General features: G+C 45.7%; 1 protein-coding gene across 1 annotated transcript; it reads left to right on the top strand.

The window, feature by feature from the left end:
- The first annotated feature begins 15,685 nt into the window (after positions 1–15,685).
- On the top strand, positions 15,686–24,994 carry LOC142243947 (uncharacterized). Its single transcript, XM_075316139.1, has 8 exons — positions 15,686–15,974; positions 18,875–18,887; positions 19,400–19,474; positions 19,750–19,813; positions 19,904–20,117; positions 20,198–20,354; positions 20,484–21,203; positions 24,952–24,994. The coding sequence occupies exons 1-8, from the start codon at positions 15,686–15,688 to the stop codon at positions 24,992–24,994; spliced, it is 1,575 nt and encodes a 524-aa protein (XP_075172254.1).
- Positions 24,995–25,514: the final 520 nt, after the last annotated feature.

Below are 25,514 nucleotides of genomic sequence, written 5' to 3'. Positions count from 1 at the left end.
CCGCCCCCTTAGGAAGGAGGCAGTTTGCTGGCCAGAGCGACGTCGCAGGACAGGTGAGTGCATGTGAAGCTGCCGTGTGTGTGTGTGTGTATATAGAGAGCTTTTGCAGCTGCAAGACTTGGGAAACTCCTCCCTGCCAAAGGTGGGGGCCTGCTTGTGAAGGAGGACAGTAGCTGCCTGGAGAGGAGAGATGCACAGGAAGCAGAGGAGAAGGATTTCCGGAAAGTGTATGAAGAGCTGAGAGTTTTGTGGATGACGGTGGCTTAGGCTACGGAGAGCGGACACTGACTGGGCTGAGCGGCCGGGACCCTGACCGCCCAGCAAGTGAATTGTTGCCTGCAAGGAGGAGCCTGGGGTAGAACATTTGTGACACCCTGAGCAGTGCATTGAATCCTGCAGAACAGAGTGGACGGTGTTCACAAATCTGCAGGGCCCTGCTGCAGGCAGAGACTCGGACTCTTTTTGTTTGACTAGTGGTTCCTCCTTGTGGATTTTGACGCCAAAGACCATCCGGAGTGGCTGCAGCCGGGACATTCCAGTGGCCTGTGTTGGATTCCGTCAGTAACACGGTAGCACTAATGATATCCGGGTATCCAAGTTGCTGAGTCCTATGTAGGTTGCGCTTGCTTTAGTAATATTTAGTATTGGTAAGTTGTAAGGCGCTGTGTTAATTCCAGAGACCCTCACTTAATTACACCCATTGAATTTACACCCTGTTTGCTGAAAAGTTAGGTAGTCTCTGTTCCACATGTGATCCGTAGGTAAATTTGTTCCTGCAGTTTGTGATTAGAGATGAGCGAACCGGTCGCAGTTCGGCTCGAGCTTGGTCCGTCGAACGGAGGTCTAGTTCTAGTTCGGTTCGGCGAACCGGTTCGGCGAACCGCTCAAACCCATAGGAAACAATGGGAGGCAATCACAAACACATAAAAACACCTAGAAAACAACCTCAAAGGTGTCCAAAAGGTGACAAACAACTCACAAGACAACACAAACACATGCGAAAGTGACAAGAACAAATTCTCATGTGAAAACAAAACAGCGTTACGAGGAAAAAGAGGAGGAGACACAGATATAGGCATGGCATGCCCTTCTAAAATGATGTAAAACACCGCAAGGTGACTCAAAGCGGAGTCTCCCTTTTTTCAAAAAATTGGGTCACACAGACACCCCTTCAGTGGCAGCACTTGTGCCCCAGTTGTACACTTCACAGGTAGATTTGCATCAAGCATATTCAAAAATATGCAAGCCTTAACTGTCCCCAGGATGACACCGGGGTGGGTAGCAAAGTCTTTGTTGATCCCCGATCTGTTCATCTTGGATGATTTTTAGAAACACTGCAAGCAAGGGTTACTCCAAGCGGAGTCTCCCTTTTTTCCAAAAATTGGGCCACACAGACACTCCTTCAGTGGTAGCACTTGTGCCCCAGTTGTACACTTCACAGGTAGATTTGCATCAAGCACATTCAAAAATACGCCATCCTTAACCGTCCCCAGGATGGCACCGGGTTAGGTAGCAAAGTCTTTGCTGATCCCAGATCTGTTCATCTTGGATGATTTTTATAAACACTGCAAGCAATGGTTACTCCAAGCGGAGTCTCCCTTTTTTCCAAAAATTGGGCCACACAGACAACCCCTTCAGTGGCAGCACTTGTGCCCCACTTGTACACTTCACAGGTAGATTTGCATCAAGCACATTCAAAAATACGCCATCCTTAACCGCCCCCAGGATGACACCGGGGTAGGTAGCAAAGTCTTTGCTGAACCATGACTTGTTCATCTTGGCTCCTTTTGAAAAACACAGCAAGGTTTACTCCAAGCAGAGTCTCCCTTTTTTCCAAAAATTGGGCCACACACACACCCACCCATTCAGTGGCAGCACTTGTGCCCAAGTTGTACACTTCACAGGTAGATTTGCATCAAGCACATTCAAAATACACAAGCATTTACTCTCCCCAGGATGACACAGGGGTAGTAAATTCCTTGTGGATCCATGACTTGTTCATTTTGATGAACGTTAGTCTGTCCACATTGTCACTGGACAGACGCGTGCGCTTATCTGTCAGCACGCACCCTGCAGCACTGAAGACACGTTCAGAGACAACGCTGGCAGCTGGACACGACAAGATCTCCAAGGCGTAAGTGGAGAGCTCTGGCCATTTTTCAAGATTTGAAGCCCAAAATGAGCAAGGCTCCATTTGCAAAGTCATGGCATCGATGTTCATTTGGAGATACTCCTGGGAGATTCACTCCGTGCCCCACGGTTGTTTGGTGGAAAAGCCGAGCTAAGATCGAGTAACAGGTTTTGCTGATACTCCTGCATACGTGCGTCCCTTTCTATGGCTGGAATTATGTCACAAAATTTGGACTTGTACCGGGGATCTAATAGTGTGGCAAGCCAGTACTCATCATCACTTCTATATACTTCATATTCTATTTTGACAATACGAGGGTCATGTTGGAGGTAGTGCAGCAAGAAGGCGCTCATGCGTCTTGCGCAGCCATGCGGACCAAGTCCACATTGTGTTTGTGGCATAGAGGTGCTAACCGTTCTTTCTTCCTCTGACATCTCCCCCCAACCTCTTTCAACTGAAATTTGACCAAGGTCTCCCTCATCCGCTGAGTCTTCCATGTCCATGGACAGTTCGTCCTCCATTTCTTCATGTTCTCCTACACCTTCCTCAACATTTCGCCTGCTACCATGCACCCTTGTTGATCCCTGTCCCCCATGGTCCCATGCCTGCCGCCTTGGTGATGATGAACGTCTGGACCTTGGTGATGTTGTTGTCCCTTGAGCAAATGAATCCTCCTGTAGTTCCTCCCCTTCCTGTTGTCCCACCCCCTGACTCCGAATAGTGTTTAGCGTGTGCTCCAGCATGTAAATGACTGGAATTGTCATGCTGATAATGGCATTGTCAGCGCTAAACATATTCGTCGCCATGTCGAAACTGTGCAGAAGGGTGCATAGGTCCTTGATCTGAGACCACTCCATCAGAGTGATCTGCCACACCTCTGCATCTCATTGGCCCAGGCTATACATCATGACGTATTGCACCAGGGCTCGGCGGTGCTGCCACAGTCGCTGCAACATGTGGAGAGTCGAATTCCAGCGTGTCGACACATCGCATTTCAGGCGATGAACCGGCAGGCCGAAAGACTTCTGGAGCGATGCAAGTCGCTCAGCTGCGGCGGTTGAACGGCGGAAGTGAGCAGACAGTTTTCGTGCCATGTTCAGAAGGCCATCTAGGCCGGGATAGTGTGTTAAAAATTGCTGGACAACAAGGTTCAACACGTGAGCCATACAAGGCATGTGTGACACCTTGCCCAGGCGAAGGGCCGCACCCAGGTTTGCAGCATTGTCGCACACGGCCTTACCAGGCTGCAGGTTGAGTGGAGACAACCATTTACCAAACTCAGTCTCCAGAGCTGCCCACAACTCAGCCGCTGTGTGACTCTTATTTCCAAGACATTTCAAGATAAAGACCGCCTGATGTCGTTGCGCTCTGCTGCCAACATAGTAATGAGGGGTGCGTGATTGCTTCTGCACAGTTACAACGCTGGCGGCTTGTCCAGGCAGGCTTGGGGCGGAGGTGGAGGACCCAGACAAGGTTGAGGAGGCAGAAGCAGTGGAGGAACTTGGACAGACAGAGGATTGACACACAAGTCGTGGGGACGGCAAGACTGGTGGAGCAGACCCTTCACCATCTATCACCATAGTTACCCAGTGCCCAGTCAGCGACATGTAACGTCCCTGTCCATGCTTACTAGTCCAAGTGTCGGTGGTGAAATGCACCCGTTCACACACAGAGTTTCTCAAGGAAGCGGTGACGTTGTGTGCGACATGCTGGTGTAGCGCAGGCACACCTTTCTTAGAGAAGTAGTGGCGACTGGGCATCTGGTACTGGGGCACAGCGACAGACATAAGGTCTCTAAAATCCTGTGTGTCCACCAGGCGGAAAGGCAGCATTTCAGTAGCCAAGAGCTTACAGAGGGATAAAGTCAACCTCTTAGCTTTGTCATGGGTCGCAGGAAATGGCCTTTTATTTATCCACATCTGAGGGACAGAGATCTGGCTGCTGTGTGTAGACGGTGGTGAGTAGAGTGTCCCTGAAAAAATGCAGGTTTGTGAGGAAAGTGCAGGCATAGACATGATGTTGCCCTCATCCAACATTGATGCTATCGATGTCTGAGAGAGCTGTACACACTCACTTGTTTCCCCTTCCAAAGCAACTGAGCAACTGATGACCTACCAAGCAAACTGCCTGTTGCAGTTATAGTAGTGAAAGTTGTGCGTGGAAAACCAGGTGTGACAGCTGTCCCCACAGTCCTAGAAGATGAAGAGCACGCGGATGCACTGGAAGGGGCAGGCGGTGGATGGTCCGCTCCGCTCGGCCGCATTGCAGCACGGTGAGCTTCCCACTGGGACATATGATATTTATTCATGTGACGATTCATGGAACAAGTTGTCAAACTGCTGAGGTTTTGGTCTCTACTAACAGATTCCCGACAAATTTTACAGATCACATGATTTGGGCGATCCTTTGCAAGGTCAAAAAAGGACCAGGCTAGGCAAGGCTTAGAGGACATGCGACCTGCTGAGCCACCCCGACTAGTGCTCAGAGGCAGAGTGGTGGCTGAGGATGCAGTTGTAGACGTGCTACCAGTACTCCTCCTCTGTCCAGGAAGGCACAAGGTAACTTCGTCGTCAGTTGCATCCTCCTCCACCACCTCTGTTGACCTCCTCGAGTGCCTGACTGTGGATTGACAGTAGGTGGGATCTAGAACTTCCTCATCAAGCGTTGTGTTTGCACTCCACTCACCCTCAGACCGAGCCTCTTCCTGCCCTGAACAAATATTTAAGTTGTTATCCCAATCTGGTATCTGCATCTCATCGTCATCAGTATGTTCCTCATTGTCTATAACAACAGGTGTTACAGTTTGTGAATAAGGGTCAACATTACGCTCAGAAACTTGGTCATCATGGCCTGAATCTGAGTCATAAAGGTTCTGGGCATCACTGTAGACCATTTCCTGGTCTGTACTCACTGTAGCTTGGGAGCAGACCTCTGATTCCCAGGCTATAGTGTGACTGAACAGCTCTGCAGACTCAGCCATCTCTGTTCCACCATACTGTGCAGGGCGGATGGAGACTTGAGAGCTGGGAGAAAGCAAGTGTGATTGGGATGACAACTCAGAGGACTGGGTTTTTTTGGATGCGGTAGTTGAGGTGGAGGAGAGGGCACTTGTTGGACCACTTGAGATCCATTCAAGCATGTTCTTTTTTTGGGCATCATCTACCTTTGTTCCAGTTGTTCGTGTCCGTTAAAAAGGGAGCAGATCGGATTGTCCACTCAAAGTAGTAGACATCTTACTTTTGCTGGAAGATGGCCTATCTTCAGCAGATGTTAATGGAGCTTTGCCACCTTCCCCACGGACACAAACTTTTTTCCTTTTCCAACACGCCTGTTCCCCTTTCCACCAGCATCTGTCATTTTGCCACTCATTTTGATTGCGACAAGATTGTCCACTTAAAATGTGGTAGTAAAAATTGAGAGGTGGAGTAGATTGCAGAGGTGGTCTAGCTTTATTGACAGCAGAAGAAACAACACAGACTATCCCTGACAATGCAACTATGGCCCTTAAACTGGCAGCACAGCTTGCAATTATAATAGCTTAGTACAAATGAGCTTGAGGGTGCAATGCAGAGGTGCTGGAAATAGCTTGACACCAGTGGGACACTAATGAAGTCCAACAGCCACTTTTAGGATGCCACTAAGTTTTCTCAGTGTTTGCTATTACAATGGCTTAGTAAAAATGAGCTTGAGGGTGCAATGCAGAGGTGCTGGAAATAGCTTGGCACCAGTGGGACACTAATGAAGTCCAACAGCCACTTTTAGGATACCACTAAGTTTTCTCAGTGTTTGCTATTATAATGGCTTAGTAAAAATGAGCTTGAGGGTGCAATGCAGAGGTGCTGGAAATAGCTTGGCACCAGTGGGACACTAATGAAGTCCAACAGCCACTTTTAGGATGCCACTAAGTTTTCTCAGTGTTTGCTATTATAATGGCTTAGTAAAAATGAGCTTGAGGGTGCAATGCAGAGGTGCTGGAAGTAGCTTGGCACCAGTGGGACACTAATGAAGTCCAACAGCCACTTTTAGGATGCCACTAAGTTTCCTCAGTGTTTACTATTATAATGGCTTAGTAAAAATGAGCTTGAGGGTGCAATGCAGAGGTGCTGGAAATAGCTTGGCATCAGTGGGACACTACTGAAGTCCAACAGCCACTTTTAGGATGCCACTAAGTTTCCTAAGTATACATAGCCAAGTGAGTTAACCAGTATGCATCAACATTGTGAACAATTAGATTAGACCAGGGATCATATTTTGGTCAATACATGCTTGAATCTGATCTAGAGCATGACCAGAAGGATCCAGGTAGTGTGGAAAGTCAAAGCTGGATTTACAAAATACTATGTCCATGTGTCTCCAATGATAGATCCAGAGATTCTTCTGTGAAAAACAAATCTTCCCATTGTTTTTGTATGTGGATTCCACTAATGATTATTGCTTAGGTTCTGTTTTAATTTTGTTGCTTCTCTTTAAAAGTGGAGTCCCATTTCTATTCCTTAAGCCTGCTTTACACCTTACAATTTGGTGTGCGATCTCGTATGCGATGTGACACGCCCAGGTCGCATATGCGATTTAATGAGATCGCACGTAGGTCGTTCATTTGCAGTCACACGTGCGTTAGTAGTCTATGTTAAATTGATCAATTTTGTGTGCGATCCTTTAGATCATGTGTTCTGTGACGTATGCATTGGGCACCCTTTTTTTTTTTTTATTGACTTGCCAAGCGTGTGTAATGTGTAGGGATGCGTTTTTACTATGTCATCTGCCATTCAGCTCTGCTACATGGCCGCTAACAGCAGACACAGACAGCCATGTAGCAGAGCTGAATGGCAGATGACAGCAGACACAGAAAGAGCCGCACGATCAGAATGAACTCAGGTTAACTTCACCCGACTTCATTGTCATGCTGCGGCTCTGTCTGTGTCGCGTCCTGATTAGCGGTCACCCATGAAGGACTCACCTGTGACCGCTAAACTCCTGAGTAACTGAATTGAGCAGCCCTCTCTCATATACTCACCGATCCCTGATCTCCGGCGCGGCGCTGCACGGCATTCACGCTGCTCCGGCGGCTTTTACTATTTTGAAAAAGCCGGCCGCTCATTAAACAATCTCGTATTCCCTGCTTTCCCCGCCCACCGGCGCTTATGATTGGTTGCAGTGAGACACGCCCCCACGCTGAGTGACAGGTGTCTCACTGCTCCCAATCACAGCAGCCGGTGGGCGTGTCTTTACTGTTCAGTGAAATAAATAATTAAATAATTAAAAAACACGGCGTGCGGTCCCCCCCCCATTTTAAAACCAGCCAGATAAAGCCATATGGCTGAAGGCTGGTATTCTCAGGATGGGGAGCTCCACGTTATGGGGAGCCCCCCAGCCTAACAATATCAGCCAGCAGCCGCCCAGAATTGCCGCATACATTAGATGCGACAGTTCTGGGACTGTACCCGGCTCTTCCCGATTTGCCCTGGTGCGCTGGCAATCGGGGTAATAAGGAGTTATTGGCAGCCCATAGCTGCCAATAACTCCTAGATTAATCATGTCAGGCGTCTCCCCGAGATACCTTCCATGATTAATCTGTAAGTGACAGTAAATAAACACACACACCCGAAAAAATCCTTTATTAGAAATAAAAAACACAAACATCCTGGTTCACCACTTTAATAAACCCGAAAAAGTCCTCCATGTCCGGCGTAATCCAGGATGGTCCAGCGTCGCTTCCAGCTCTGCTGCATGAAGGTGACCGGAGCTGCAGAAGACACCGCCGCTCCTGTCAGCTCCACACAGCAACTGAAGACAGCCGCGCGATCAGCTGAGCTGTCACTGAGGTTACCCGCGGCCACCGCTGTATCCAGTGACAGCGGGTAACCTCAGTGACAGCTCAGCTGATCGTGCGGCTGTCTTCAGTTGCTGCGTGGAGCTGACAGGAGCGGCGGTGTCTTCTGCATCTCCGGTCACCTTCATGCAGCAGAGCTGGAAGCGACGCTGGACCATCCTGGATTACGCCGTACATGGAGGACTTTTTCGGGTTTATTAAAGTGGTGAACCAGGATATGTTTGTGTTTTTTATTTCTAATAAAGGATTTTTTCGGGTGTGTGTGTTTATTTACTGTCACTTACAGATTAATCATGGAAGGTATCTCGTGGAGACGCCTGACATGATTAATCTAGGAGTTATTGGCAGCTATGGGCTGCCAATAACTCCTTATTACCCCGATTGCCAACGCACCAGGGCAAATCGGGAAGAGCCGGGTACAGTCCCAGAACTGTCACATCTAATGTATGCTGCAATTCTGGGCGGCTGCTGGCTGATATTGTTAGGCTGGGGGGCTCCCCATAACATGGAGCATCCTGAGAATACCAGCCTTCAGCCGTATGGCTTTATCTGGCTGGTTTTAAAATGGTGGGGGGAACCGCACGCCGTTTTTTTTAATTATTTAATTATTTATTTCACTGCACAGTATAGACACGCCCACCGGCTGCTGTGACTGGGTGCAGTGAGACACCTGTCACTCAGCGTGGGGGCGTGTCTCACTGCAACCAATCATAGGTGCCGGTGGGCAGGGAAAGCAGGGAATACGAGATTGTTTAATGAGCGGCCGGCTTTTTCAAAATAGTAAAAGCCGCCGGAGCAGTGTGAATGCCGTGCAGCGCCGCGCCGGTGATCGGGGATCGGTGAGTATGAGAGAGGGGGTAAGAGTGATAGACTGACATGGACAGAGAGAGAGGGACAGAGATAGTGACCGACTGACAGAGATTAGTGAATGACAGACATTGTGAGGCGCTTCAGAACGCAGCTTTTCAGCTGCGCTCTGAAGCGGACCTTTTTTAAGCTGCGGTGCAGAGCGCACACCTGCGCACATAGACTCAGACATCAAAATCGTATGAGGAATGTCACACGTTTCAATTGACTAGGTTTGTACAACAAAACGTCCAATGTATGAGGAACAAACGACGTGTATTCGATCACCGTATTTGCGTTCAAACTTGATCGCACGTAGGTGTCACACGCAAATACGTCACGAACGATGCCGGATGTGCGTCACTTACAACTTGACCCCGACGACGGATTGAAAGATCTATTGAAGCGTGTAAAGCAGGCATTACTTTTAGTGAAAAAATGTGATCTTTTTCAAGCTTTTTACCCTATATAACATCCACATAATAAATAAAGTACCGGAAGTAGGCTTTCACTGATCGTTTCTTGGAACAAGGAGCTTACTGAACATTCATGAAAAAGTCGGAAACTTTTCTTAGAAGTTCAAAGAGACTTGAAAATGAATCATATCTTGCTTATGGCTTTGTAAAGGTGACGGTTCTCTCTGTGGAACAGAACTGAAGGTAAAACACCAAAACTTAATATTCTGTACATTTGATATTCTGCTATAGCCAGGATTCTAGTTTTGTCTTATTTCACTCAGTGGAGAAGATCTCACAGACCTGACATCTAAACAAGTCAAAAATAAAAAGTTTCATACATGGAATTCTTAAGCGGGCTTTACACGCTACGATATATCAAACGAGATGTCGGCGGGGTCACGTCGTAAGTGACGCACATCCGGCATCGTTAGTGATATCATAGCGTGTGACAGCTACGTGTGACGGTGAACGAGCAGAAATACTCACCTTCTCGTTCATCGTTGACACGTCGCTCATTTTCAAAAAATCGAACGTCCGGTTGTTCATTGTTCCCGAGGCAGCACACATCGCTCCGTGTGACACCCCGGGAACGATGAGCTGTAGATTACCTGCGGCCGCTGGCAATGCTGAAGGAAGGAGGTGGGCGGGAGGTTTACGTCCCGCTCATTTCCGCCCCTCTGCTTCTATTGGCCGGCCGCTGTGGGACGTCGCTGTGACGCCAAACGTCCCTCCCCCTTCAGGAAGTGAATGTTCGCCACCCACAGCGAGGTCGTTTGGAAGGTAAGTACGTGTGATGGGAGGTTACAGCATTGTGCGACATGGGCAACAAATTGCTCGTGCCGCACAAACGATGGGGCGGATGCGATCGCAAATTCGATCGCACGAGAAATCGAGACATATAAAGCAGCCTTAACTCTCTTATCAATCACAAGTTTCTATTGGAGTCACTATAGACACAAGGTTATATGAACAAGGATTTGAGAAGGGTTAACATGTCTGGAGTATATAACTGAGGTCTGTGCTAGGATCTGTGAAACCTGCATTCCGTTTCAGCATATATAATCATGAAAAAAACGTAGTACAGCCTTCTATGGTTTAACGTATCAGGTCATAATAATGATAAAAAAAAATCTAGTCCTTTAGATGATCTTAAACTAAGGTAAATATGTGACGCCCTGGTCGAGCCAGGTAGTCACAAATAGGGCCCCGCATTACACCCTTCCCTCACAGGTAACACACAGCCAACCTTAAAACCCTAGTCACCCCCAAAGGGCTTGATAGACACACCAGGAGGCGGAACCAGGGGGTTGGAAGACGCCCACCTAGGAGTTTAGACAGCCCGGGGCAGGGAAAGTAACAGTTCAGTTTCAGAGTAGTTGAGGAGTTCAGGGAGAGTTGAGGTCAGGCATGTGTGTCACCTCTGAAGGAAAATCTGACAGGTACCAGGGTAGGAACCCTGGTGCCTTTGGCTAGGAGGAAGACGGCGGTCTCCGTCTGCAGGAGCCGGGAAGACGACTCGGTTTAACCGAGGTGGACCGGGACAAGGTAGTGGCCCGCCGGTACCGACCCGGGGAACCGACTCGGAAACCGGAGTACACAGGGGGGTACTCAGACCCTGAAGCTAGGTCTAGAAGCGACTGGATCTAGTTAATTAACTGATTGCGGCCAGGACTAGAGGTCCTGTCCCACCCAAATTCCTGATTGAAGGGAACAGCCCACCGAGGGGGATAACAGGCCACCGCCAAGGCTCAGAGATCCCACGGGCCAGCATCTACGGGCAAGGGCTCCTTAGGCCACATCCAGCCGGGAGCCGACTCCTGAAGTTGTAAGTGCAGGTAGTCTACCATTCCAAAACAGGTGCAGGAGAAAGAAAGAGACCACCAGCCGGGTTGGGGAACCCGAATGCAGCCAGCTGCGGGCACCGACGACGATCACCTTGGTTTACCAGAGACTCGTGTGTGTTTCTAATAGTGAGTACATCAGCACCCTGCGGTCGCCCATCTCCCTGCACCACCAGTCCCCAATGGGTCCCGGGGCCACCATCCCTGTCCACGGAGGGGTTAACAACTTGCTACGCAACATGGGTGGCGTCATGAACCCCGTACGGCTCAGCCCGTACATATACGTCCTACATCCACCATCCCATCACTCCCCTTTTCATTTGAAGTGACCGCGAGACCCCCGGGTCCGGAGACCCTCGAGCCACCCACAGAAGGACCGGATCCGAACAGCTCGGCTGCCGAGAGCGGGGCGGTACAAATACAGCCTAACAATGGTAGAACAACAACACATCACAAATTACACTATATCATTATATATTTAACCAAAATAAGGTCAAAATGCAAGTAATTAAAGGGAACTTGTTACCATATTTCGTGACTAAAAGCTGCGGCCACCGCCAGTGAGCTCTTATATGTGGCATTCTAGAATACTGTATATAAGAGCCAAGGCCGCTGTGTACGTCTTAAAAAACACTTTTATAATACTCACTTAAGGGGCAGTTGGGTATGATGGGTGTCGCTGCTCTCCAGTCCGGCACCTCCTCTCTGCGGCGATTGTCGTCCTCTTCTTCTGAGGTCCATGTGCATGACGCGTCTACGTCACCCACACTAGCCAACATTGAGGTCCTGCGCAAGCGCACTTTGATCTGCCCTGCTCAGGGCAGATCAAAGTATTGTAGTGCACATGTGCAGCAGGTCTTTAACCTTTCCTAGCCCCTACACATTAAAGTATTTTGATCTGCCCTCAGCAGGGCAGTTCAAAGTGCGCCTGTGCAGGACCTTAATGTCGGCCTGTGTAGATGAATTAGACGTGCTTTCCATATTGGGCTGGGTATAAGGAAGACAGAGATCACAGCAGAGACGAGGCACCGGACTGGAGAGCAGAGACACCCAATGGACTAGACCGCCCCTTAGGTGAGTATAATAAAGCTGTTTTTTTTTACATTATACAGAGCGGCCTGGGATCTTATATACAGTATTATGGAATGCTGTATATAAGAGTTCACTGGTAGTGGCCTCAGCTTATAGTTGCCAAATCTGGTGACAGGTTCCTTTTAAGTACTCCCCATGAATCAATAGTTTGTAGAACATCATTTAGCACCAATAAATTGAAGTTATCATTTTCTGTATGACTTTATCACTGTCACATAATTTTGTAGGAATACTGGCCCACTCTTCATTGTAATTTTTGCTTAACCCCCTAAATGACAGTGCTCCAATGCACAAACCAAGGTCAAGAAAGGCCTCTTTAGAGGAGTTTGGTGTGAAACAACCGACTAATAACTTCATTAAACACCTTTGGGATGAATCAGAATGGACATTGTGAGCCAGATATCTGATTTCAGTGTCTGACCTCATAATACATACAATAGGTCTTATGGATAAATGGGAAAATACTCCTACAGTCACACTCCAAAATCCTGTTGAAAGCCATCCAAGAAGAATGGAAACTGTTATAGCTGGAAAGGGAGGACAAACCTCATATTAATGCTTATGGATTTACAATGGGATGTCATAAAAGCTTGTGTAGGTGTAATGTGTAGGTGCCCCATTACTTTTGTCCATATAGTGTATGCGGGTATAGGGATTTAATAATCCAGGTAACAATATAACCTCTGCTGTTTAAGTAGGTGTTAATGGGAATTAAAATTGGATTATCGAACCGAATTTCCTTCACATTGTTCCTGAGTGTTGTTCTTCTTCATATGCATAAATATGATTCTAATAATTTACACTATAAATCAATTTACGTTCTTGCTCCTTGACTATATGCCGAGAACAATGAGATGGAAGCTAATTACTGCAAAAGTGCTCATGAAACTTCAGAATCTGTGAAACAGCTCAACCCCCCTTAGAGTCTGAATAGGCTTAATGGAGCCATTTAGTAATATAATGTATTAAAGCTTAGTATGTTGTCAACCCCACAGCAATGATGCCAAATTTATCAGTCTTCAATGGGTATGAATGAAATATAGGGTGAAGTGGCCAAGACTCATAACCATGTGACAATCCCATTTAAAACGGAAAAATAACATTAAACTATATTATTCGTTTAGATTTCTTAGGTTGTTTTTCCTCCACAAATCAATGCATATGTTAAAAAAATAATAATATTTTCTGTTATGGAAAAATTTCCATTTCCTTTATATCTAACCACTACAGACTCTGTTCTGCATACATAAAGACATATATTGAAACTGCACTTTTGTTTTTGTTTTTTATTAGTCAGTAGAGATGTGCGGACCCATGAAAGTTCAATTCGGCGGGTTCAGCTAGACTTTAGATAAAGTTCGGTTTGGGACCTCGACTTAACCTGAACCCCAATGGATGTCACTAATTGGACAGTTCGGGTGTCTACCAACATGCAGCCAGCCATAAACAGAGCACTTCGAGGGTGAGGTGGGAGGGGTTTTTCCATTTTTTTTGTTTGGTGTACAAACTACATCCGATCACACTGTTGTTACTCCCAGTGTGAGCTATGCAAACACTGCAAGCAGCTCACACTGAGTTGAGCACCGAGCATAGCCGAGAAAAACGATGCCTGCATGAGTGTTCAGCACACGTAAAGCACCTGAACTCGAAACCCGAACTCACTCTGTTTTGTCTGTAAAGTCTGTGTTTGGTACGAACACCGAACCTCAGGTTTGCTCATCTCTAATCAACAGCAGAGATGAGTGGACTCGGGGAAGCTCAGATCAGCCGGACTTTAAATAGGGCCCCATATAAGTCAATAAAGACCCAAACTAGTTTGCTATAAAATGGTTGTAGTAAGTGATAGAGGGCTGCAAAAGGGGCTTTATAGGGGCTGCTATTTTTAATAACCAGCAGAGGTAAAGCAGCAGCTGAGGGGTGCAAACATCAGCTGTCAGCTTTACCTTGGCTGGTTATCAAAAATAGAGGGGACCCCATGCAATTTTTTAAAATTATTTAAATTTATAATTATTATTTAAATAAATAATTTTAAAAAAGCGGCGTAGGCTCCACCATATTTTTGATAACTGGCCAAGGTAAAGCAGACAGCCGGGGGCTGGTATTATCAGGGTGGAAAGGCCCATGGTAATTTGGCTTCTCCCATCCTGAAAATAGTAGACCGCAACCGCCCCAGGAGTGGTGCATCTATTATATACACCAATTCTTGTGCTTTACCTGGATCTTCCAATTGCCCTGGAGCAGTGGCAATCGGGGTGATACTTTTATGGTTTCAGTTGTTCTCCACGACTTTCAGGCAATGACAGAACCTTCTGCCTCTCACACAAAAGAAACAGTTTTTGGACAGTTTTTATTTTAAAAAATCGAATCTATTGTTGCGGTGTGTTATTAAATAGACTGTTTATTACCAGAGATGGCCTAGTTACTAATAGTCATACAGTATATGTTGAGGACACTCACTTTGACATTAGTAAGGTTGTGTTTGTATTAGAGGTATTGGATACCGTTCTGGGAAACTTTGTAAGAAGATGGATATACTTCCCTGATTCCCCTTGAAGACAATAGTATAATTATTATAATGTAAAGTGTAATGTGTATTATGTAATTCGTTATAGTGTTAGTAATGTGTCATGCGATATGTGTTTTAGTCTTAAACATGTTGTGCTAGACAATTGGATAAGATAGGGTGAATGTTTGTGACTAGCTCATAGTGTGAGGAGTTAGTGCAGGGACAGAGGATGATTTCCTGTCAAAAGTTCAGATAGGGCCCAACATTATAGAGAAGCAGACATCAGCTCTAGCCAGTGGCAAGCTGCATTACTTGGGTGTCCCGAGAGAAAGAGTGAGCCGAGACGGAGATAGTGAGATTCCATGGAATCTACAGAAGATGCCAAAAGATGTAGCCCTCGCCCATGACTACCATCCTGTATCAAGCTACACTTAGCGTAGTTGCCAACTACTAGTTAGCAAGATAGAACTTTGTCACCTTAAGATCCAAACTATTCGGGGAAGGTTCACATTACATAAAGGATGATGACCATCATGCTGTTTAAAATGGCGCCAAGCACAGACTTTAAAATGACTGTCAGTGGGACAGCATGATAAGGAGGTGTTGCCCAGTGTGGGTGTGGAAGAAGTGAAAAGTCACAGATCCTTTCAGCCCTCCACAATGTCATACCTGGAAGTGCCATTGTGCTTTAGGTGGGGCCCACCTCTTTATGGCAAAGTGGAAAGAGAAGGTCCGCCCAATGCAGAGTAACAGAAGAAAATGGGTGGAGAGTGGAAGACCCTACAACGCAAAAGCAGTGCAGAGACTCCAGATGCTAAGTGGTGAGCAGGACTGCACCACTTGCTTGCAAAGAGCCTATAAGTAAGTAGTGTGGTGTGATGGCAAGTGAACGATCATGGTATGGTGTGTCATACAAACGAGAACCAGGACAAAGTGGGGGGTGGAGTTTGATGACCTTCATGTCTGAGGAGGTAAGGCTGGATGGCCCTGGTCCATTACCCACAGAAGGGCCAAGCAATTGGGTCCTTACAGGTCAAGCTGGTGGACGGTTTCCCGCTGACTCCACTGGAAGTCCGAACTCCAATAAAAGTCCTGACTCCGCTGGAGGTCCCAACCCTTAGGGAAGTCCCAGTCTACGAAGTAAAGCCTCTCATCACCAGGGCACAGTGGATCATGGATGGGGTTCGGAATAAGAAAAATAGAAAAGCCGGTGCAAGCCCATCTAGACAGCCCCAGAGAATGAAAATTCACCCTGCAGATGACCCAGAAAGTAATGACCTACTTTGCCCTCTTAAAGAGCTATGGCATCTTGCTGGAGGAAATCACTAGTGTACATGAACGTCAGCTCCCTCCACCACAGTCCCAGTCTGCAGACCGGGGAGTGGATCCAGTTATTAAAGGAGGAAGGTACCCAAAGATAAAAGACAGACAGCGGTACTACAGCCCCAAGTAGAGGAGTATGTCACAAAGGCATTGACACAACCAGGCCCGATAGTGTGAGCAGAGGACAACGACGGAAAGCCTGCCTCAAGCTTAAAAGACTTTAATGAGACAGGGAAACTGTGGTACTGCCGGAAATAACAGCCAATCCGGCTGTGGTGTATGTAGCATAGTGTGCTCATTCTGATGATAAGTGTGGAGGATGGAGACCAGGAAGACCTGGGTCTGAATGTGTCCGTTCGAGGACCCATTACAAAAAGAGGATTGGAGTCAGATTCCCGTACTAGCTGAACAGATTTAAAGTTAGCAAAAAGCCATAAATTAACGGGTCTAAGACCCATGTGTCCAGAACACACTGCAGATGGCTGAAGAATTGTTTTCCATCCCCCAGATTTGTTGCGCATGTTGCGCACCCTCTTGCTGAAGGACATTGTAGCCACAAGAGAGTTGAATACCCTGCGCCAAGGACTAGGCCCAATAAAGGACTAATGCTGCCCCTAAGGGAACAGGATTGGAGCTACAAGGACTGTGCCCCCATCTTGAGAATTGACGGTAGAATATAGGACTATGCCCCCACTTTATGGACTGATGGGATAAAAATGAACTGTGCTCTCGATGTGATAGAGTACCCTCACTGGGATGGACTGTACTTACATAGTTACATAGGTTGAAAAAAGACCAAGGTCCATCTAGTTCAAACTTCCTCCACCAATTCTACATTTTGTCACTAAGTCACTTATAACCAACAATGTTATGTGTACTGAGGAAATCATCCAGCCCTTTTTTAAAAGCTGTTATAGTATCTGCCATTACTACCTCTTGTGGTAGGGCATTCCACAGTCTGACTGCTCTAACTGTAAAGAACCCTTTCCTATTTAGCTGTCGGAATCGCTTTTCTTCCAATCGCAGTGAGTGCCCCCTGGTCCCTAGTATTGTCTTTGGAAGAAATAAGTCATGTGCCAGTCCTTTATATTGACCACACATGTATTTATACATATAAATGAGATCTCCTCTGAGAGGTCTTTTTTCTAAACTAAACATATCTAACTTTTTCAACCTGTCATCATATGGGAGGCCTTCCATTCCTTGTAGTAGTCTAGTTGCCCGCCTTTAAACTGACTCTAAATTCTGAATGTCCTTTTTAAAATGTGGAGCCCAAAACTGAATCCCAAATTCCAGATGTGGCCTTACAAGTGATTTATAGAGGGGTAACAATACGTTGGGATCACGAGATCTAATCTCTCTTTTTATACACCCTAGAATCTTGTTTGCTTTAGCAGCTGCTGCTTGACATTGAGAGCTACTGCTCAGCTTATTTGTAATGAGAATACCCAAGTCCGTCTCCTGTTCTGTAGTCCCGAGTTTACTTCCATTTAATGTATATGCAGCATTAGGATTACTCCGTCCTAGGTGCATTACTTTACATTTATCAACATTAAATCTCATTTGCCAAATATCTGTCCATTCTGACATCTTAGGCTACTTTCACACATCAGTTTTTTGCCATCAGGTACAATCCGGAAAAAAAAGGATAAAACGGATCCGGTATCGCATCCGGTTTATCCCCATAGACTTGCATTGTAACCGGATTGTACCTGATGGCTTTGCGGTGCATCCGGTTTTTTCCGGATGCGGCAAAATAATTAAATCCGGCGGCCGGATAGAACGTATCATGTAACGTTTTTTTGCCCCTTAAAAAAACCGCATTCTGCCGGATCCGGTACAATGCGGCATTGTATACAATGGTTGTCTATGCATGCCGGATCCGGCGCAATGCGGTTTAAACCGGATGCGGTGACCGCATCCGGTTTGGTAAACAGAGCATGCGCAAATTTTTTTTTTTCATCATCACAAAACTTATAAAAGGATCCAGCACATTCTACACACCTCCTGCCGTTGGTTCCTGACTTCAACTTCTGCTGTCCTCCAGTCCAGTGCTCCAGGGAAGAGGTATGTCCACAGTACTGTCCACAGATAACTGTTGTGAGCTGCGTACATGTACTTAGACATTTTTTTTTCTTTTTTTACAGGTGCAGTGTTGCGGTAATATTTTGGACAGCCAGTTGCTGGGTACGGTTCGCTTCAGTGACAGTGCGAAGTTATTTGGAGGAGAGTGTTCCTGAGGTAATGTCCACAGTACTGTCCACAGATCACTGCTGTGAGCTGCGTACATGTACTTAGACATTTTTTTTTCTTTTTTTACAGGTGCAGTGTTGCGGTAATATTTTGGACAGCCAGTTGCTGGGTACGGTTCGCTTCAGTGACAGTGCGAAGTTATTTGGAGGAGAGTGTTCCTGAGGTAATGTCTACAGTACTGTCCACAGATCACTGCTGTGAGCTGCGTACATGTACTTAGACATTTTTTTTTCTTTTTTTACAGGTGCAGTGTTGCGGTAATATTTTGGACAGCCAGTTGCTGGGTACGGTTCGCTTCAGTGACAGTGCGAAGTTATTTGGAGGAGAGTGTTCCTGAGGTAATGTCCACAGTACTGTCCACAGATCACTGCTGTGAGCTGCGTACATGTACTTAGACATTTTTTTTTCTTTTTTTACAGGTGCAGTGTTGCGGTAATATTTTGGACAGCCAGTTGCTGGGTACGGTTCGCTTCAGTGACAGTGCGAAGTTATTTGGAGGAGAGTGTTCCTGAGGTAATGTCCACAGTACTGTCCACAGATCACTGCTGTGAGCTGCGTACATGTACTTAGACATTTTTTTTTCTTTTTTTACAGGTGCAGTGTTGCGGTAATATTTTGGACATCCAGTTGCTGGGTACGGTTCGCTTCAGTGACAGTGCGAAGTTATTTGGAGGAGAGTGTTCCTGAGGTAATGTCCACAGTACTGTCCACAGATCACTACTGTGAGCTGCGTACATGTACTTAGACATTTTTTTTTCTTTTTTTACAGGTGCAGTGTTGCGGTAATATTTTGGACAGCCAGTTGCTGGGTACGGTTCGCTTCAGTGACAGTGCGAAGTTATTTGGAGGAGAGTGTTCCTGAGGTAATGTCCACAGTACTGTCCACAGATCACTGCTGTGAGCTGCGTACATGTACTTAGACATTTTTTTTTCTTTTTTTACAGGTGCAGTGTTGCGGTAATATTTTGGACAGCCAGTTGCTGGGTACGGTTCGCTTCAGTGACAGTGCGAAGTTATTTGGAGGAGAGTGTTCCTGAGGTAATGTCCACAGTACTGTCCACAGATCACTGCTGTGAGCTGCGTACATGTATTTAGACATTTTTTTTTCTTTTTTTACAGGTGCAGTGTTGCGGTCATAGTTTGGGCCAGCAAGTTGGTGTGCGAGGCCTGTAATAAAAAATATGTCGTCTTCTGGTAGCCCGCCCTCCGGTTCACAAACTGAGGTATATTTTTTTTTTTGGGGTTTTTTTTTTAAAAAAAAAAAAAAAATTTTTTAAATAAACGACATTTACACAGGTGGCCGAAACATCACAGGAGATGCTGCCAGAAGAGGACGGAAGGGGTGGAGAAATACACGGAGCGGGCGGTCATAGTGTAAGTTTCATACAGGAATTGTTTACCACAGCACACCAAACACATAAGTAAATAATGTTTTTTTTTTTTTCTTCACTAAAGGCTTCAACTTCTAGGGCTCACGATAGAGCTCCCCCAAGACCGTCCCAGGGTCGTTGTCGAGGTGGCGGTGGTCATAGTGTAAGTTTTTTTTTTTTTTTTTTTTTTTCATGTCAGTGTGAATTTATGTCTATTTTTTTTTTTTTATTTCTTTTTTCTTTCTTTGAACAGGCATCACAGCGTGCTCCCGATTCTGACGGTGAGGAGGCCGGATTTATCAACATCGACCTCCTCATCGATGAAGTTAGAGAGAGGGAGCCGCTGTGGAACATGGCTGACCGCCGCCACGCTGATTCGATCGTAACCCGTCGACTCTGGGACGAGGTATGCCACGCAGCGATAGAAGGTTGGGGGGAGCTCAATTCTCGTGGCCAGAAGAAAGCGCGTAAGTATTCACAGTTCAGTAGGTTATGCTGCAGGATGTAATGTGTTGTATACTAACCACTTTGTGCTTTCCACTTTCAGGTGACAAACTTCAGAAGCGGTGGCGGTCTATCAGGGATCGCTTCAAAAAGGAGTTGAATCAAGAGATGCAGGCCCCGAGTGGATCCGGAGGACGCAGATCGAAGTACCGTTACTTTAGAGCGTTGTCGTTCCTCCGGACAACTATGGTGTGCAGAAGGTAAATATTCCACACAATATGTACAAAGTATAATATTTTATGTCTGATTTTTTTTGCCTTTTTTTTTTATTCAGTGGCACTGCATAGCAATTAAATTAATTATTATTTTGTTTTTCCTCTTTTTACCAGCACCGTCTGCAGCACTCAGGAGCCTGCATCGAACCCGACAGGAGCGATCCCTGAACAGTCCGCCACTGGGGAACACAGGCACAGACCCCACCCATCTGAACCTTCCCTTCCATCGACATCTGTCCCATCCACCTGCGCTGGAGCTTCCCGTGAGACTTCATTACCTGAAGCTGCTGGTGATGAGATAGCTTTTCCCCTACCCCACCCCTCTGACACTGCTGCCCTCAGTAGAACACCTTTGGGTTCTGGGCGTCAGCGTCATAGGGGTCAGGAAAAGAGCTATGCGCCCGAGTTCTTGCATCTAAATGCAGCCTTCCAGAACGCCATTCAATTATTAGCCGAACAAAATCGTTCATCTTTTAGCTTCATAAATGCCAATATGGAAAAAAATACACACGAATTGTGCACGCGTCTGGACAGGCTGCATTTAGATGCAAGTAAATCACCCAATCATTGTTTTTTTCAAGCCGTACTAGAGCGCATGGAAAAGCTATCTCCTGACCAGCAGATGCATGTAATGCAAGCCACACGGCAGGCTCTGGCGCAGGTTTCCTCCCAACCACCTCCACCCACCCCTCCTCCAGCACCTGCCCCCCCTCCAGCCATTGTCCCTACTCCCCCTGCTGCCCAGTACCAGCCTGCTGACCAGTACCAGCCTGCTGACCAGTACCAGCCTGCTGACCAGTACCAGCCTGCAGCCCAGTACCAGCCTGCGGCCCAGTACCAGCTCCCAACCACATCTGCCCCTACACTTCCTTCCCACTACCACATCTCGCCTTCCACACCCATCATGACCCTAACTCAAGCCACTAATTCACCCGCCACCTCTTCTGTCTCCCAATCCCTCCACTCCACCCCTCAATCCTTACCAAATCCCATCCCATCTCCTGGTTTCCCTCTTGGTTTCTCAACCACACCTTCACCTTCTGTTACTTCCCCACCACCACCACCAACACCACTTTCCACCCTCAATACTCCAACTGTGCGTGTGTTCCCACCTGTCAGCCCCTCCAGTACTATCTCCACCCCAAGCCCAAGATATACAAATTTATAATTTATGTATGTAATAAAAATAAAAGTTTTTTGTTGAAAAGTATTTATTTGTTCTTGTTTTTTTTGGGGGGTAATATTATTTTGCAAGTTAAGTTAATAATAAAGGTAATACAAAAACTTAACATGTTGTAATTTGACGGTGTAAAAATTACAAATTTTTAAAGCGAGTGAAAGATTAAAATTAACAAGGTTAACAAGATATTTTTAAATTTATTTTTAACTATGTTTATTTGTTATAAAACTAAACAAAAATCTTATACCATTTGATCTTGCCAATCTACTCTACCTTCTGGGGACACAAAATAGTCAGCATATTTGTCACGGATTGTTGAACAGGCAACACTACTCCTAAATCCAGGACTGGTGTAGTCAGTCAAAGAGGTGGATTCCAAACTCTGGTCATCCAAGGACAAAGGTTCCTTTGTTAAAACAAAATTGTGCAGTACCACACATGCTTTCACTATTTCATCAACAGTTTCAATGTTTAAATTAATGGCTGTTAACAACACTCGCCATTTGCTGGTTAGTATCCCAAAGGAGCATTCCACCATTCTTCTGGCTCTGGATAATCTGTAATTATATATTTTTTGTGTTTGCGTCAATCCACGGCTTGCATATGGCTTCAATAGATGTTGGGAGAGTTGAAAGGCTTCGTCGGCCACAAAAACAAAGGGCATTGGGGGCTCACATGTGCCAGGAAGAGGTCTTGCAGGAGGGAAATCAAAAGTATTCCCATAGATTCGCCGCCCCATTGGGGACATTTTAAAGACCTGCGAGTCATTGGATCTCCCATATGCGCCAATGTCCACTGAGATAAATTTGTAGTCCGCATCCGTTATTGCCATTAGGACAATTGAGAAATACTTTTTATAATTGTAGTATTCTGACCCCGAAGCAGCAGGTTTCACAATTCTTATATGTTTGCCGTCCACTGAGCCAAGGCAATTTGGAAACTGACAAATGTTATAGTATTGTTCAGCAATTGCAAGCCATCTGTCCCTGGTGGGCTGGGGGATGAAATCCTCATGGAGGCAATCCCACAAGGCTTGGCAAGTGTCTCTAATGATTCCCGAGATGGTGGAAATTCCTAGTCGAAACTGGTAGTGGAGGGACGAAAGCGACTCTCCAGTTGCAAGGAATCTGTAAAGGAAAGACAATAATTATAAAAAAATAATAGCAAACACATTACAGTTAAAAGTCAATGTACAGGAGGATACAGTTCGAAAAAAAAAAACTTACCTAAGCGTAACCAGCAAACGCTCCTCGGGTGTTATAGAGTAACGGCAGAAGGTGTCCGTTTTACGTATGTTGTCCGCAACAAGGCCAAGGAGGACGTCAAAATTATTCACTGCCATCCGGACATAGCTTGTGAATTTTTCATGGTTTCCACGGAGCTCCAGGTATAGGGTTGAAAACACCCCACGTGTCAGTCTCTGGGCAGTCAGGGGATGGATCCAAAAGCGTCGATGTCGCTGACGCCTCAGTCGCTGTCGCTCCTTTTCTCTGACGATGATAGCCAAGCGATTTGCCTCAAATATAAAATCTGCAGTGATCTTTGTGTAATTTGCAAGAATAGCATCCATGCTTTCTGATTGTCTATGTCTTCATTCTGTAATATATGCTTCAAAATACTGTATATATACTATATTTTCCCAATAGCCAATCAGAATACGGAACTCGTTAATTGTTTGTTTAGTGTTTAAAAAACGGATCCGTAAAAAAACGGACATAACGGATGCAAAACGGATGCAAACCGGACCCACCGGATCCGTTTTTTTCCGGATCCGTCCACAACGGATCCGCTTAAAACCGGATCCGGTGGGTCCGGTTTGCTCCGGTTTGCACAACAAAACCGGAAACGTTGGATACGGCAAAAAAAAGGACTGTACCTGAATACAGAAAACTGATGTGTGAAAGTAGCCTTATCCAGATCTTTTTGTAATATTGTACTATCAAGGTCAGTTTTTAATATCCTACATACTTTGGTGTCATCCGTAAAGACTGACACTTTACTATCAATCCCATCCAGAATGTGAACAATAAAGAGATTAAAAAGAATCAATCCTAGCCCAAATCTTTGCGGCACCCCACTGCTGACTATAGCCCATTTAGAGAATGTACCATTTATGACTACTCTTTGTTTCCTATCTTTTAGCCAATTCCTTACCCAGTTGCATATAGTTTTCCCCTAATCCTTGCATCTGGAGCTTTAGTATAAGGCTATTATGTGGTACAGTATCAAATGCCTTTGCAAAGTCCAAATAAATCATATCAGCCACATTACCAATATCGAGATTTGCACTTACTTTCTCATAGAAACCCAACAGGTTGGTTAGAGACGACTTATCTTTCATGAATCCATGCTGTCTATCAGTTAATATATTATTTTCTGCAATATATTTTTGCATGCCATCCCTTAAAATGCCCTCAAAAACTTTGCATACTACTGATGTCAGGCTTACTGGACGGTAGTTGTCTGGATCTACCCTCTTACCTTTCTAAAATATCGGTACCACATCAGCAATCCTCCAATCCTGAGGCACCAACCCTGTTACAAGCGAGTCTAAAAAGATGAGATATAGTGGTCTGTTGATTACGGAGCGCAATTCTCTCAATATTCGTGGATGAATGCCATCTGGCCCTGGGGATTTGTCAATGTTTAATTTACTCAGAGGAATGGCGTACTTCTACTTGTATTAAATTAATTATATCGGATAGTGAACTTTGATTTTTCACTTGTTGAATGATCCCTGGAACACTCAATTCCTTGGTGAACACGGATGAGAAGTGCCTGTTTAATATCTCAGTCTGTTTGTCCTCTATAGCTAACTTGTTATTATATTTTAATTAATTAACATGATGGACTGTTGTTGAGTTAGAACAATGGAATTTGTTGATTGTGGTTTGGGGTCCTAACCGAGTAGGACCAAGTTAACGTAACTCTAAGGCTATGTGTCCACAGTAAAAGGTCCCTGCGGATTTTTTTGCCTGAAAATCCGCAACTTTCGCGGCAAATCCGCACCCGCGGATTTGCCGCGGATTTACCGCGGATTTACCGCGGATTTGCCGCGGATTTTGATGCGGATTTTATTTTTTTTTTTTTCCCCATTCAAAACAGAAAATCCGCACCAAATCCGCACCAAACAATTGACATGCTGCAGTTTGTTCCGCATCAAAATCCGCGGCAAAATCCGCAGCGGAAAAATCCGCAGCATGGGCACAGCATTTCCAAAATGCCATTGAAATGGCTGGGGAGTAGCTGTGCTGCAGATTTTCGGCAAATCCGCGCTAAATCCGCGTCAAAATCCGCGTCAAATCCGCGATAAATCCTGTAGCGTGGGCACATAGCCTTAAGAAGAAAAGATAGAAGACGTCATATTGATTATACTGATTATAATGTTTTGGTGTCTTCTAGGTTTTCCAGATGGTTGAGAATGACCATCATTAAAGAAGGTTAAAGTGTAAAGAGATGGACTTACAGTACATGTAATTGTTCTACTGTGATGGGTAATATGTCATTCGTTAGAGTATTAGTAATACGTTATGTGAATTGTGATATGTGTTATAGTGTTAAACATGTTGTGTCAGACAATAGGGCAAGATGGGGTTAATGTGCAGGTTTCCTGTTGTAAGTTTAGATTGGGTCCAACTTTACACCTGAGTGTCCCTAGAAAGAGGTAGAGAGCTGAGATGGCGATAGCGAGATCCCAAAAGAAAAAAACTGAAAGACAGAGTTATCAGATGGAGACAGGTCAGAGGAGTGACCAAAGACCTAAGTGGTCAAGTGAAGATGGGTCTCTTTGGAGAAAGCCTAGTAGTGTGGTCTGGAGGTGTCTACAACTCTTAGAGGTGATGGGTCAGGAGAAAGCAGAACGTGAGATGAAGTAAGTGCCCCAGACAGCAGTTCTTTAAGCATGAGCAAGTTGCAAGCTACTGTAGGTTCAGTCATATTGGCAAGTTATCCCTTTAAGAGAGAGG

Source organism: Anomaloglossus baeobatrachus, chromosome 6 (assembly GCF_048569485.1).
Source record: "Anomaloglossus baeobatrachus isolate aAnoBae1 chromosome 6, aAnoBae1.hap1, whole genome shotgun sequence".
NCBI lineage: Eukaryota > Metazoa > Chordata > Amphibia > Anura > Aromobatidae > Anomaloglossus > Anomaloglossus baeobatrachus.
This window is presented reverse-complemented; position numbering and strand designations above follow the sequence as displayed.

Excerpts from the sequence above, each read along its gene's own strand:
- LOC142243947 (XM_075316139.1), top strand. The coding sequence starts at position 15,686 with ATGGCCCTGGTCCATTACCCACAGAAGGGCCAAGCAATTGGGTCCTTA. Across the intron at positions 19,814-19,903 it reads GAGGTGGCGGTGGTCATAGT|GCATCACAGCGTGCTCCCGA; the intron begins GTAAGTTTTTTT and ends TTCTTTGAACAG. Across the intron at positions 20,118-20,197 it reads TCGTGGCCAGAAGAAAGCGC|GTGACAAACTTCAGAAGCGG; the intron begins GTAAGTATTCAC and ends TTCCACTTTCAG.